Source organism: Plasmodium malariae (assembly GCF_900090045.1).
Source record: "Plasmodium malariae genome assembly, chromosome: 13".
NCBI classification, from domain to species: Eukaryota; Apicomplexa; class Aconoidasida; order Haemosporida; family Plasmodiidae; genus Plasmodium; species Plasmodium malariae.
In genome coordinates this window covers 1,200,614-1,217,922 of record NC_041787.1, presented here as the reverse complement: position 1 = coordinate 1,217,922, position 17,309 = coordinate 1,200,614, and the positions used below count along the sequence as shown (strand labels likewise).

The window sequence follows — 17,309 nt, the reverse complement described above, 5'->3', positions numbered from 1 at the left end:
AAGTTTATACATAAAATTAAGCCTTTTAAAACGCTTGCGGAGGAATTTTCATTCGGTGATTTCATAATCTCAGTTAAAGGTTGCTCACTGGGCAATATACAGTTTCCCCCTATTTTACGTATTCATTATGATCATATTTAAGTTTTATTATTTTCATTTCCACTTTGTAAATGCAATCCTTACGCCATCCGATGTGTTTACTTTTTATCTTCAACTGTGCTCTTTGAAAAGGACAGTTGTAAATAAATAACTCTATTCTTTATTGTCTATAAAATATGTTATACAAACACATTCAACTGCTTAGAAAATGTGTAAGCTAGTTCCAATAATAACATCTGATATTGTATACACAATTAAAAAGTAGGGGTTACCTTACTAGAAAAAGTTCAACCATGTACATTTTCCTTAATTTTGACAATATTAGTTTTCCACTGGTGGAATGAGGTACGCATAAATTATCTAATTTTACAAAAAAAAAAAAAAAAGAAAAAAAAACAAACAAACATACATACATACGATAAACAGCAAACAATAAATAATTGAAAAATGAAAATTATCGTAACAGCAAAACAGTGGCATAATAAATAATTTACAGTGCAAAATATATTCACAAAAAGGTTAATAAAAAAAGCTTGTTAAAAAATTTTAACAACTTATATTTTTTAGTGTAATATTTTTTTAATTTTTTGATTTATTTTCCAATTTATTATTCATCTTTTTTTTCTTTTTTTATTTTTCACATTAAAACTCACGTAAAATGTGTTAAGAATGGATCTTTTTATTTAATCCAAATTTTCCTTCTTTTTTTTTTTTTTTTTCTTTTCTCCATTTGCTACTATACTGAAATCTAATATTTAATTGTAGTTAACACAGTATTCGAATAGTTTAATTAATATTATTCAAAAAATTAAATACCTGTAGTGTAGCATTAAAAAAGTAATGGTGATAATGGCGCTAAAAAATTATTCATTACGAGCTAATTAGTTGTTATGGATGTATCATAAATTTTGTTAGCATATATGTCTTTTTATATATATGTATATATATTTATTGAAAAATGGACGGGATACATAATAAAATGGTCATAAATGGTATGACCCTTCTTACAGTAAAAAATGTATTCTTGTTAATTATTGGTATAGCACTTTTCATATTTATTTATAAGTATGCGAAATATAAAAATAAAATTTCTGAATCAAAGCGGAGCAGAGAAATGGATATAAAGATGAAAATGTCTAGAGAAAAAAAATTGCAAGAATTAGAAAAAGAAATGATAGCTAACAAAGAAAAAATGAAGGAACAAATTAAAAAAAGAGATGAAGAAAAAGAGAAAGTATTAGACTCATCAAAACAAAAACCTAGTTCTAAGGATAATTCAGCATTTAACCATTTTAAGGACTATTCAAATTATTATAGGCCATCAATAAGAAATAGGTAACTCTACAGTAGTCTCAAAAATGCAAAAAATATATAAATATATATATATACATACGTATACTTACAAACGTATGGTATGTTTTTTCTCAGGTACAAAAATACATCATCCTGACGATAGCTTGGATGAATTAAAGAGCATAGGAAAACATTAGGGATTAATATTTACAAATTAGCAAAAACAAGGGGGGGGGAAAGAGTTAAAACGCTTTTTAAAAGACCTATTCCCTTTTTATTATTATTATATTAGTTTGTCATAAACTTACCCTTAATTATTTTCGTGCTCTATAATTTATCCTTTATAATCTTCACGGAGTACTAATATATTAAATGGAAGAATAAATAAGTATATATAAAAGTATATACATATTATATACATTTCAGTAGAATAATAAAAACCAATGATTTGTCCATTTGAGAAAATTCCCTAGTGAATTCGTGGATATTGAAATGTTTTTATTTAGCTACCTAGTTGCAAAAATACGGTTCTGTATTTGCATAAAAACTGTTTCATTCCATTATATTTTTAAGCCTTACAAGAAAAGGCAGAATACCACGCAGACGTTAAATATATTCACATATATATATATATATATATATATATAATGTTTTTATATGTTTAAGTTTAAATGTGTCGATATATATGTAAATATAGTAATATGTCTTCCAATATTTTTTTATAAAATTCCCAAATAACTTATAAATAATAATAAAAAAAAGATATGCCATTTTTGACCTTTCTTTTTTTTTTTTTTTTTTTTTCACAGCCCTACTTTTGCGTTTAACAATTTTAAAACAACACATGCCAAAAAAGAAATAAAAAAAAAATAATAATAATACATTCATCCGGGGAAGTACCACTTGTTTTATATTAAAATAAATTTGTTAAACTGTTTCCTTCATTTTATATTAATATTGAAAATATAAAAAAAAAAAAAAAAAAAAAAATAAGCATAACAAAACATAAAAAAAAAAAATGTGTTTAAATGTATATTCACTTCAATTCTTGAAACAAAGAATAAATATTAAATTTGTATATATGAACGGAATACAACATGCACACACACTTGAGAATATTGAAGTCAGAACAGAAAGAAAAAAAAATATATATAATTTTTAAAATTTTTTAAATGCGAAAATACATAATGATTCTTAGAAGATATTAGCTTACATCTAATAATTATGCACGTAACTTTTAATCTTATATATACATACTATTTTTTTTTTTTTTTTTCTCAATTTTCTTTTGTCAAATTCCCACTTCAAATTTAATATTTATATTTTAATTAAATATATATGTACGTATATAAATATGGATATAATATGTAAAAATAACTTAATTTTGACATTGTAAATATTTTTCTCTTTGTGCTATTTTATATGTATCTCTGTTTTTTCCTTTTCCTTAATTATTTTTTAAATTAATTGATATGATACCATTTTATATAAATAATACATTGAATATATTTAATTATAAAAAAAAAAAAGAGGAACACTAATTTAAATTTTTCATTTAAATCTTAGACACATTTTAAAGGATTATTTATTTTGTCATATGCAAATGTATCATGCTGTTTAACACCTTTATGCTGAGTATTTATTTTAATTGAAGAACAAATTTATAATTGTAAAAAACAGTGTACACGTATGTATTATGTATGCAGGTATATACATGTATTTATATATATACATATATATAAATATATGTATATTTAGGCATATCTTACGTGCGTATAAAATAATACATACGCGTATATACATATAAATGCACTTCTAAGTTAAAGATGCTCAAAAGAGATAGTTTATCAAATCATCATAGCAAAGAAATAAGAAGGTATTCTCACACGAAAGAAAATTTTAGTTATGAGTATTCAGAATACTTGAATTTGTGCCTAGAAGAATATAAAAAGAACATATATGATTTAGATTTAATAAATGAAAATGAGGAATGCATGCGTGAATTAGTAAATTATTATAATTACATACACAGGAATTATTATGATAATGTCATAAATGTTTTTGAGAACAATAATAATGAAAAGACTTATGCAAATGAAAGTTATGTTTTAAAATTAGATTTGTTAAATAAAAGACATGTAGAGGCTTTATATAATATTAGCATTTTAAGTATTTCAGACAAACTTAAGTATTATATGTTAAGAGGTGAAATAAAAAAAAAGAAAGACATTACAGAAGAGGATAAAATATTAGATCATGAAAGAACTAATGAGAATAGAGCACTTAAGAAAAATGTTTATACTAACGATGGTATTAAAGAGATTGTAAATACTGACGAATTTACAAATAAAGGGAAATATTTAGATAAAAATTCTAAAATATATACAAATGATGATCTGTCATCAAATGAAATGAAAAGAGAAGAAGAATTTGATATAATAAAATATATATTTTACCTTATAAGATCAATTGAATATTCTTTAAGTTCAGAAAAAGGAAATTTATCATCATTTTATAATTGCCTAAAAATTTATTTCTTTAGAGATTCAGTTAACGAAAATTATTATAATAATATCTATTTATTAACTTTATGTTTACATTGTCTAGAAAATATAACTAGTAATATAGTTATATTTGATATAAAAGAAGTAGAAAATGAGGAATTAAACTTAATGGATGAAAAAAATAGTTGCTCCAATTCTAATACTACTAGGATGAATAGCTTACAAAGTAACGTCAAAAGAAAATACTCGAGTTCAAATTTTAGAGATCATTCTTCTCCTAATGAAATGAACAGCAATTTTCATCAAAACAATACAGTTAACAGTAAGAACATAAACTACTTGAGAACAACAGCGAGAGAAAGAAATTCTTTCAGAATATACAATAACAATGTATATTTTTACAAATTTTTTTTTTATCTTTTAAATTTCTTAAATTATTATTTAGAAGATATGATAAAAGATAGCTCCTTATTGTATTCGGATATGATGAAAACACAAGCAGAAAATAACGTACATAGAAACAGAAAAGAACAGATTTTAACATCTTCTAATGTAATAAATGGAAACACGAATAGCAATTTATCATCTTTTATTGATGGAAAAGAGGAATTATTTTTTCTGGGAAAAAATCGAGTGGCATATTGTAATATTTTATTGAAATCGTTAAATATAATAAATAATTTAATGAATTTAGATTCTGTTAGAGAAAAAATTATGAATTCAAGTAATGATCTTAATGAGTTAAAAATTTTTATATCGAAATTCTATAAATATTTAAATGAATATGATGATGTTGAAATATACAAAAATTTTTATATAAGTTTATACAAAACATATATATTTATTTTCCCTGAAGAGTTAGAAAAAGAAAACTATTTTTCCCCTATGTTACTTTTTGAAAATATTGTAAATAACGGTAATTTAATTAGAATGAGAACTATTGTAGACACACTTATATTTTGTTTTAATGATAAAAAATTTGTTTACTTTTTTGAAGAAAATATAAATATAACAAAAGTGCTTTTTATATTTGTCACTTATTCATCCAGATTATTATCCAATAAACAGTATGAACTTATAGCAAATATATCATTTCTTTTTTATATTATCTTAATTAAATTTCCAAATGTTTCCATAACAATATTTCACATTTTAAATGAAAATAATGATTATATTATGAAATATAATGAAGATAAAAAATTTAATTCAATTTTTAGTAATATAAATGAAAACATAAATTTGCTATTCTTATCAACTATCCATAAAAATAAAAACTTAGCAACAGTCATTTCTCTCATTTTTTCCAAGTTAATTCATTTATACTGTCAATTTTGTGCCAAAAAAAATAACTTAGATATTGCTCAAAATATTGGGAATAATAATATTACCTATGGAACACATTTAAATACAAATAACTATAGTTTAAGAAATTTGAATAGTTCATATATTAATGGTAACGGACAAAATCCGAATGTAGCAGTAAGTAATTTATCGAAAAATTCAAATGCAAATAATCTAAATTATTCCTGTGCATCAAATAATGAAAACGAAGGAAGCAAATTATATAAGGAAATATTCTGTAGAACATTTGACAACATAAAAACAAATGAAAGAAATGCTGTTATAAAAGCTATATTAATTAACTTACATGTAATTCCAGATGTGTACTCATCAAGTGCTATATTTCCAATAGAAGGAAATACGGAAAAAATAAGATATATAATTGTTATTATTAATTTTTTATTTACGTTAATGAAAACAAAATTTTATGAAACTATACATGAAAATACTTTTGAATATATAGATTATTTTATCGAAGAACTAAAGAAGAGTGTTAACATGAAAAATATTAAACTAGTTTGTGGTTATATATCTCTTTTATTAAATTACTCATTAAATAAAAAAACTAATAACTTAAACGAAACAGCTGATTTGAAATCTAGCATATTCATAAAAAATATTCATTATAACAATCAACCTAATATTATTAAAATACATAAAGCGCTGTACGAATCAGGAGCATTAACATTTTTAATATCTTCTTTATACGAATCAAAAGATTCTCTAATAATTTATAATTGTGTCTATTCCATATCCTTTCTATTATATAAAAAGTCCATTTTAGATTTTGATAAAAATATTGAACTTTCAAATATGAAAATAGCAATTTTAAATATAGTTAGGCATTATTACAATTTAGACAGTTATTTGGAAAATTATACAGAAAATTTTATTGACTATAAAGGTTTTTTAAAAGGAAATTCTAAAAAAAATGTAGCATTGCAAGAAGATGATACGTATAACACATTATTGAATAAATTAAATAAAAGGAACTCTTATGAATGTGATGACATAAATAAAAAATATTTGTATGATGAAGAAAATAGGTATTTATTAGGTGAAAAGAATGACAATTATTTTTTAAATCATATGAACTCAAATTATTCTCAAAATTTCAATAAAAATATTAGTAGTAACGAACAAATAGGAAATAGAAATATTTTTCCATCTTTAAAATATAAATATGCAAGTGCAAATTACGAAAATTCCTTTTTCCTAAACTTCGATAAAATATTTTTTGAAACAGTAAAAAACAGAAAGAGTTCTTTTAATTTTTATTTTGATACCATTTACAACACACAATATTTATTTAATTTTTTATTACATAATTTTCTGTTTTATTCAAAAGATGCAGATGAATATTCCAAAAAGTATTTACTAAATATTCTATTGCACAACAATATTACAAGGTCATCTGATATTAACTTTTATTCGAATAAAATAAAAAATCTAAATTCTCAGTTTAATGAATCACAGTCAAGATTAGAACTTTACAAACAAGATCTCGAGAGATATAAAGATGTAATAAATGTGTTAAACAAAGAAATTGAGGAGAAAGAAAATGCACACAATGCTTTAATTCAAAAGATTAGAAAGGAAAATGAGATGGAGATTAACAGAAAAATTCAAGAAAATAACAATCTGGAGAATATTATTTCTCAAAAAAATGATATAATAGATGAGTATGTGCAAAAAAAGTAAAAAATAGGAAAAAAAAAAAATTATATGTAATTTTATTTTATCGTCATTTTTTTGGTATTTTTTTTATAGACTACAAAGAAAATATGAAGAGGTATATTTACAAAAAAAAGAAGCAGAAGAAGAAAATGTAAACATAAAAAATAGGACAGTTTCATTAGAATCATTGTTAAAGTCTCTTCAGACGAAATACACACAAATACAGACACAAAATAAAACATTAAATAATAAATTAACCGATCAAACAAATAGAATCAATGAAGGAATAAACGTTATTAATTCTCTAACAGTAATCGAAACAAAAAAATATAAATGAAAAAAAAAAAATTTTAATTATTTGTAATTTTTTTTTTCTTTTCTTTTTTTTTAAATATAGAGTGAAAATGAAAAGTTAAAAACTATAGAAGAAAATCAAAATAATGAATTAGAGGGGACATTCAAGTAATATTATCTTCTTTTCTTCCATTTATTTTAACAAATTATAGTAACGGTTTATTAATAAATATTACATTTTTTTTTTTTTTTCGCATATTTTCAATAGAAAATTAATTGTAGTTGTTAAAGAATTAAGTGACAAAAAAAAAGAATTAGACGAAAAAGATAAAAGTATTAAAAAATATAATAGTGATATACAAGAACTCAAAACCATAATAAACAAAAGTGATAATGACTTAAAGGTAATTTAATAAAAAATTTATTGGTACATTTTAGTGTTTACAAATAATACATGCGTAAAATAGAATATAATATATAATGAAAATATGAAATAGCCTTGTATATTCATTTTAAAAATATTTTAATGGAAATTTTTACAATTTTTTTTTTATAGGAACAAGCATTAATAATTGAAAAATTCACAGGCTTAAACAAAAACTTAGGCGAAGAATTAAATAATGCCAATAAAAACTTGGAATTATCAAAGAGATACATTATGAATTATGAAAAGTAATAAAAATATATAATATATATATTATGAAGATTACAAAATTAAAAGAAAACATTACAATATTACGTGCGTTCACCCACTTTTTAAAAAAAGTTATACTCATGTGATAAATATACACATATACTATATATATTTCTTTAATATTTTAGAAATGAGGAAGAAATGAAAAATAGAATAATGAAGTTAGAAAAGGAACTATATGAAAAAAATGAAGAATGTGAAATAAAAACGCAGAAGCTAATTCTCAAAGAAAAGGTTAACTTGTTTTTAAAATTATATATATTAATACATTTTACGTTGTTATCATTCATATTTACACATTGACAATATACCTTTGTATCACATATATATTATATATTTTAACTTATGTCTTTTCATATAAACTTTTTTTATAGGAATTATCTGATAAAGAGATACAACTTAAAAAAATTGCATCAGTCATCATTAATTAGTTCTTTTTTATAATATATAAATTTGTTTATTTGCATATAAATAAAAAACACTTTTTTTTTTTTTTGTTCGCAATACTTTTTTTTTTTTTTTCATAATATGCATTGATGCATTTGTTTGTCTCAAACTGTTTTTATAAAATGTGTTTGTAAAAAAACATTCTTCAACTTATAAATTTGGAAGAATTTTTATGTAATATCTTATGTACTATTTAAAAAAAAAAGAGGAAATAATATAAAAAATAATAACATGTAACATTAAATAAAAATAGAACTATAACTATTTTAATGTTACATAAATTTTGAAGGAAAAATGGCTCTCAGAAACACTGAGAGTTTCCTCCGGAAATAACAAATATGTTGTATTTGCTTTAATTTTTATGATAAAGGGCTTATTCTTGAAAAAATTTACATATTAAATGTTTATATTTAAAAATTACTTGATAGTAGATTGTATATAGATAAATTAGAGACAGATCAAATTAGTAGTTAATTTTATTTTTGAATATAATATACCATGTTTTGTATTATGAATTTACATAATTTTTAAATATTATATTGTAATATATATGTTAAAACTATTTCATATTTACGTTGTCTTTTTTTTTAATTATGAATGTACTACAACGAATTTATTTTCTATACTCATTCTCCCTGGATGTTTTTATTACTCATGTAAACATTCATGTTACTACAATAAAATATTTTATCGAAGGATTATAAGTTCATATGTGAATTTTGAGTTTTATATAATACTATATTATTTTGTTCGTAATTTCAGGGTATCATTAAATTTTTATCAAATTTCAATAACATAATATATATAAGAAAAAACATTTTTATTTTCAGTAATAATATGAATTCCAAAAAAATTCTTAGTAATATATTTAAGAATTAATAACTTTCGTTTTTCTTATTCAATATTTAGAATGAAAAAAAAATACAGAAAAGGAATTACACGAAAAGGCATGTATTATTATTGTGTGATTTCCAAAAAATTTTCTTATAACATTTTTAATAGCATTTAAAAACTGGACAAAACTACTGTTTTGCTGAAGTTCCAAAGGCTAGGTTAATTTGTATTACGATAAACTATTCGATGAACGATAACAACAAATTTAAATAAAAAAAAATTTTACAGAGTAATAGATTAAAATTTATCAAATAAAAAATTTAATATATGGAAGGAAAAATATGAAAATCCTAAAAATATTAAGAAGATATTCCAATGCTTTTTAAGATACTAATACGTTTAGAAATTCTTTCACAAAAAAAAATGTAGTTAAATGTACTTTTTGTGCAAACACATTTTAATAGAAAATTTAGTAGTATAAAAATAAAAAATTTTCTCAGAATTTTTCCATAACAAAACTAGAACAATACATGAGATTCATAGTTTATTAGTATAATACCAAATTTGTAAATTTTTTTCTTTTTTTGTTAAATGTATAATCATATTAAAAAAATTAATAACATATATATTTACTTCATCGATATAACACTAAAAATAAGTTTCCTAAAAATGTAAAAAAAAAAAAGATATCTATATATTTTAAAAAATTGTTTCTTTGAAATAATATCACGAAAAGCTTTCTTATAATTCCCTTATTCTTGCTTTACCTAATTATAATATAGAGGAAAGAGTGTCTTTCTATAAACTTTTAGTTATAGTTCTAGCAATTTCTAATGTTCTTTTGCTTATGAACATCTTTTTCTTGTAAATAATATAACTAATAAACAATCTTATGGAGCATTGATATGTTATTTATAATTACTAGAAAAAGTTTACAAAATTTTATAATTTGCGAATTGTGTATCTATTATTAAGATAGTTAAAGAACATTTCCGTTGTGATATTTTTATTTGAATTTTTTTTCTTCTTTTCTCTTTGAGTATGTTGAAGTAAAATGTATTTTTCATCTCTTTTTATGCGTAACATTATAACATTTTAACATTTATACATTTCATAAATTTAAAATTTATACACTAGTGCTTGTGCTTTATAAGGTTTAATGTAATATCTTTGTAATTATTACGTTGATCACATAATTATTTAAATTTATATTTACAGAGAATACACATTATAATTATTATGTTATGTTCTTAATAACCGTGATATTTTTATTACGCAATAAAAACATGTACAAAATAAAAATGCGTATATTATTCTCTATAAGTTGCTAGTTAGAAATTTTATTCTGATAAAAATACTTTTATATTCTATTTTTATATGACACTCCTTTTTATGTATGTAACATTAACATTAATTCTGTACTAAACAATTGCCTATAAACATTTAAGTTCGGTTATTCATTCCTGGAGCACATTCTATAATACAACTATTCACATATTTGTATGTATAAAAGAACGTTTAATTCTAATTCAAACAAAAAAAGAAAAATTTTTAATAAATTAAAAATTTCTGATGTAGTTTTCACTTTTTTTTTATTCTAATATTTCTTTGAATTATATCAGAAGCAAATGAAAGGTATACTCGTAAACATAATCTTAGAAATAGGTGTAATCTACTTATAATAACTTCTATATAAGTATACTATTCTATTATAATTATTATTCCACAAATGTTCTCAAAACGTTGAATATATTGTAGACAGAAGTATTCAATTACAAAAATAATATTCATAAATTAAACTATAAACGTTTTAAAATTTATTTTGTTTTTCTTGCAAATGGATTTATAAATAAAGACGATATACATTTTAATACATAGAAATATTGCATTAAAAACTTACTAATATTTATGTAATTAAAAATAAAAAACTTCCATCATTCAATAAATACAAACATTTTTAGCTTCATAGCAAGATGAATTATATCAAGGAAAACTGATATTTTTAAAGTTCAACTATGAAATAACAATGTAACAAAAAAATCTATAATACGAAAGTATTTATTTTATGCTCCAAAAAAAAATAATATTACAATGTTTTGCTTAATTACATTTTTAGTTCTAGTTATTTCTTAATTCTTAATAATGATCAAGATAGTTTAACAATAATAAAAATTACGGTCATTTATTTCCCTATTTATTAATTAAACTATTTATTATGTTAATATTGTGATGCAATTAAATTGTTTTACACCAGATATTATAATACTGCAATATCTCCTATTAATTATTTACTATTTTAACTTTATTATTTATATTATTAAATAACTTGCTATTTTTAAAAATTGTATTATTTATGTTTTTTCTAATTACTTTTGTGTGTATTTAATATCACCTTTTTTTTTATAACAAATCTTAAAATTGCTTAACATAATATTTATTTTTTTAATTTAAGTAAAAATATATCCATTCTTAAAATATTATAATTAATTTATTTTTCTACTTTTTATTATAAATAAATTAATTAATTATTTTTTCTTCTTATTATTTAAATATATAACAATTAATTTTATTATGAAATATTCATATAATATTATTTTAAATAACTAATTTAACAATTATTTATATTTTATTATTATATTATATAATTAATTAAATTATTAATTTTTATTTTGAATTATAACTAATTTAATTATTTTATTTTTTTATATGGCTGCACGTTAATTAATTTTACTATTATTATATGTATATATATATTTTATTATTATACACACATTATTTAAGTAATTTATTATTAACACATATTAATTAGTTTAATTAATTTATCATTATAATTACATATTAATTTATTATTATTAATAAAATTGATTATTATTTATTTATTATTAATATTGTATATTGATTATTTTATTATTGTTATTATTAAAGTTAATTATTATTTATATTATATATTGATTAATTTAGTAATATTTAAAATTAATTAATTTAATTATTATTTATTTATTATTAATATTATATATTGATTAATTTATTATTGTTATTATTAAAATTAATTATTATTTATTTATTTATTATTTATATTGTATATTAATTAAATTAGTAATATTTAATATTAATTGATTTAATTATTATTTATTTATTATTAATATTATATATTAATTAATTTATTATTATTATAATATATTAAACAATTATTTCTTATTTACTTGTGATTTAATATTAACTATATTTTATAGTTATTTATATTAATTATTTTTTTATTTCATTATTTATACTAATTATCTTGTTTTTAATTATTAGATATTTAATTAATTTGAACTAAGCATTATAAATAATATTGTATTTTAACTTTCTTTAATATTCGATCATTATTAATTAATTTATTGCTTAAATTTAATTATATAATATTTACTGTTTATTAATTTATCATTAATTACATTAAATATTATAGTAATACATTTTTAATTAAAATATTAAAATTAAATCTTTAATATAAGTATATTTATAAATTAATTATATATGAACTTAATTAATTATTTTTGTTTATTATTTACGTTAAATAAATTAATTATTTTTAATTAATATTAATTATTATTTATATTTAACATTTTATTATAATATTTTTATTTACATATTATTCTAATAACAATTTGTGATTATATTTATTAAATTAATTCTTTATTATAATACTTTAATTACACTATAAATCATATTTATCTAATTATTATTTATTTATTTTTAATAATATTCATTTAATTATAGTAAAATATTTATTATAATTATATCATTTAATTAAAATTCTTAATAATTATAGTAAAATATTTCATATTAATATATTAATTTTCTATATAATTATATATTCTAAAGCTTATTTTTAATAAAATTTTTATCAATTATATTATTTATTTATTTATTTATTAAAATGAATCAATTAACTTCATTCACAAATGCATTTTTTGATTATTCATTATTATCAAAAATTAATTTTGTTTATTAAATTTATTGTTTTTTAAATAATTTATTAGCATATATTTTTATAAATATTAATATTCAAAAAGATATTAATTTAATAATAAATATATATTAATAATTAATTATATTACGTCATTATTAATTTTTAAACGTTTTTGTAATTAAAATATAATATATATATTATTTAAATTAATTTCATTTTTAATAATATATATTTATAATAAAATTATTAATTATTATCTTTATTTATTTTATTTTTCTTTTGTATATTTATTATAAATATTTAAATAATTATTATATTAAAATGTAAATTATTTATTTATTATAATATTTAATTATGTTTATATTATATAATATATATATTTTATATTTTTATTCAATTTCATTATATTAATTTTTATATTTTTATTTAATTTATTATTATTAATATAAAATAATTTTTAATAACTTAATTTAATTATATAGCATTATTTAATTGTTATTATAAATAATTAATTATTTTTTGCCTTTAATTTAATTATATATTTATTTTAAATAATATATTTTTTATATTTATATTTTATTAAAAATTAATTTAATTATAATTAATATATATTAAAATTATTTATAGTTAATTATAATTAAATATTTAGTTTATTTATATATATTTATTTTATTATTTAATTTTAAATTTAGTTGTTATAATTAATATTTATAGGTTTATTACTCTTTGTTTTATTTCATTTTATTAATTATTTAATTGTTTTTTCTCTTTAAATAGAATAATAAAGCATGTTAATTTTTTTTTTATTTTTTGCTTTAAATGTATTTTTATGGATGTAGTTATTTCATAATAAATCAAAGTTTTTATTTTGAATTCTTTTCTTTTTTTCAATAAATCATATTCAAATATTCAAAGTTATTAGAATATGAAGTAAGAACACAATTTATTTATCACATATATGTTGCTAATTATTTTAATATATTAAGTTTGTCATATGATACCTTTGCTGTAAAAATTTACTTTATGTTGTAAATGTCTTGGACTAATTTTACAAAATTAAAATGAATATCGTTAATGGTGCAAGCAAGAAGCATCGTATATATTTTAGCTATATATAATTTGCATTTTGTTACTTTATTGTATATATTTTTTTTTTCTGTTAACATAATTCGTGTTGATATAACACAGAAAACCTAAATTTTTTTTAATATTGCAGTAAAACATTGAAAACAAATTTTATATTATTGTCCTTTTAGAATATGAATATTCCTGAAGTTACATATTTTCTGAAAGATGTAAAATATAGGTACAAAAATTGATATAACCTAACTGATATGAAATAACATACTTAAGGATAATTATAACATCCGTTTTGTAGTGCAATTTTGTTAAAATAATATATCCATGCCTTATGAAATATGAAAAATAATTTCAAACAATAGTTATCCTATAAAATAGAACTTTAATACATGTCTTAATGTAATGTCTTATAAACTATGTTGAAAAATGTAGCTTATATGTATGAAGAAATAATATGATTTAAATAGCAAATAATTAACAGTGTTTAAAATGAATGTCACATAAAATATAGATATATCAATATTACTCAAGACGCAATAAAAAAAAGTAAATTTTTTTCAATACTTTGTACTATTCTTTTAGTGTAAAAAATATATGTATATTATCAAACAGCATTTATTTTGGGAACTATAACGATTGGAGTTGAAATATAAATAAATTATTACAAAAATTATTAATAAACAAATAAGAAAGCAAAAAATAAAAAAGACATTTTTAGGTATGAATTCAATTATATATTATTTACATGTGAATACATTTTATAAAAATACAAAAATATTATTGCATGAAGTCATTGAAAACATGAAAATAGGATAACTTTTTTACACATTTGTAATTCTGTTATATAACATATGACGAAAACTTATTTCCTTTAATTATTTAAAAATATAAATTGTGTAATATACAATAATTTAATCATGGAACTTTTTATTGAATTAAATTTATATAAATATGTAATGAGTTATCATTAAAGTATTATAGGGAATATCATAATTCAACTATTATTGTGAGTTTATTTTTTTATTAACACATAGTTGACGTATAAGTTATTAAGTTGATATGGAAAATATTCATATAAATTTATTCTTTAAAAGTATTCTAATACATATAAAGTTGTATTGTGTTCAACATTTTTTAGGTTTTTTATTTTGTATTGTTTTTTATATAATAATATGATATTATATTCTTGATATAGGAAAACATTGTCATTTGTATAATCATAATCCTTAATTGTGTAAAATATATATAAATTAAAAAAGCTCTCCTTATAGAACGCCCATCTAAAGTAAATTAATTACTATTAGTATATTGAATACATGACATGAAATAAAACTACAACGTTATAATATTATGATATCATTACAGTTATTAATATATAAAGCAAAATTTACACATAAATATTATTCTTATAAAACTAAATATATTAATATTAAATAACAGATAATTTTTATAGTTCGTCACAAAGAACAGTATAACTTTTACTTATAAATGAAATTTTATTTTTTGTCTTCTATTTCACATAAGTTGAAAATTTTATAAAGAATGAACAAATTCAGATATTTTAAGGAAAATTAGAGGTAGCCTTTTTATGCAAATATTTTGCTTCACTTCTTTCACCCATAATTTTAATTTCTTAGATTTATATGTGAATTACAATGCTAATTCTTGTTATAAAATATCGTTTCATTGTTTTATGTGACATGAAATGTGTTTTTTAAAATGTACATCTTATGTTTTCTTTTTACATAAATAAAATTGTAGATTAACTAATAAAAAGTGTAGCAGCTACAAAAACAAAAAGATGAATAAAATACTAAAATATCATATCGAAATTTCAGTAATAAGAAAAAATAAAATAGTTAATTTTTCCCTTTGTGGTAATATATTTTATAAGAAAGAAAATACTAATTCACATAAAGTTACATATTCTTTTGAATTTTTCATAAAGAAGTTAAATTGTTCTAATTAAAATAGATTATGAAATATATTAGTATTCAATCTTTTCTCTATTTCACCATGATCAAATGTTGTAAGAATTAACAGTAAGAATAAGAGTTAAATATATATGATAAAATGATATAATATATAGTAATTCTTTAAGTGGTTAAAACTGCTGTAGCCTATTTCAAATAAATATACATGAGCAAAATTTTTCTTCATAAGAGATATAGTATTGTTGTCCGCAATATTTACTTTTTCTATGTTGCATTAGAACAACCCTTGAAAATACACAAGGATAAATTTTTTATAACCATTTAAAGCCTTTATATAATCTCATATATTTTGTTACTAACGATAGTTTATTAACGCAGATTTCTAAATAGTAAAATTTAATAAATAACAGTTGATTATGAACAGTCTTTTTTAACATTCATAAAATATATAAAATGAAAATATAGAATAATTTTTTTAATAGTTATTTTAAGGAAATATACAGAAAATGTAAAATAAAATAAGGTTTCTTTTAAAAAATATTTTTTTTAATTAAAAACATTGTTTATGATTAAGAAGTATATAACTGTCCAACACTTTAAGTAGAAAAAAGAAGTCCAATTACATACATAATATTAAAATTGCAAAATGTGTTAAATTCTTGATTGTTTTAACATAGACTAAATTTAAGAAAATGTAAATTTTACATTTAAGAAAAATTTAGTTTTTCTTTTCTTAAAATGTTTTCATTTAAAAAAGTTATGATGTATATATTCTTCTTTATTTATAAAATTTGGTGTGTATACGTTATAACATATAATAATTGTTTTTATAAAAACAAAGCATTTTTCTTTAATCCATTTTATTTTTTTTTTTAAAATATATAATATAAAAATCGTAGTTAGGTAAACAAAACATACAAAAGGTTAAACAAATATACTTTTTTTAGACAAATAAAACTAAAAAATAAAATTATATAAAAAAATTTTAAGAGACCTGTATATTTTTTGTATAAATTATGTAGTTTAAAAATATTTTTTCATAAAAATAGAGTAAATAAGTTTATTAATAATAGGAAAAATGCAAAATAAAAAAAAAAAAAATTTATACATATAATAACACGAAGATGTATTTCCAAATGATCTCTCTAAAGGAATGAATA

The 17,309-nt window shown here is 18.9% G+C and overlaps 1 protein-coding gene and 1 pseudogene across 1 annotated transcript, besides 1 other annotated feature; both read left to right on the top strand.

Moving 5' to 3' along the window:
- Positions 1-1,078: 1,078 nt before the first annotated feature.
- Sel4 lies at positions 1,079-1,555 on the top strand (annotated as a pseudogene).
- Positions 1,079-1,555: a sequence feature (selenoprotein, putative).
- A 1,663-nt stretch (positions 1,556-3,218) lies between these two features.
- Positions 3,219-8,333, top strand: PmUG01_13032800 (conserved Plasmodium protein, unknown function; the record flags this gene model as incomplete). Its single annotated transcript, XM_029007312.1, has 7 exons — positions 3,219-6,934; positions 7,008-7,224; positions 7,312-7,376; positions 7,477-7,612; positions 7,765-7,880; positions 8,031-8,136; positions 8,277-8,333. 7 exons carry the CDS (start codon positions 3,219-3,221, stop codon positions 8,331-8,333), a joined length of 4,413 nt encoding a protein of 1,470 aa, XP_028863714.1.
- Positions 8,334-17,309: the final 8,976 nt, after the last annotated feature.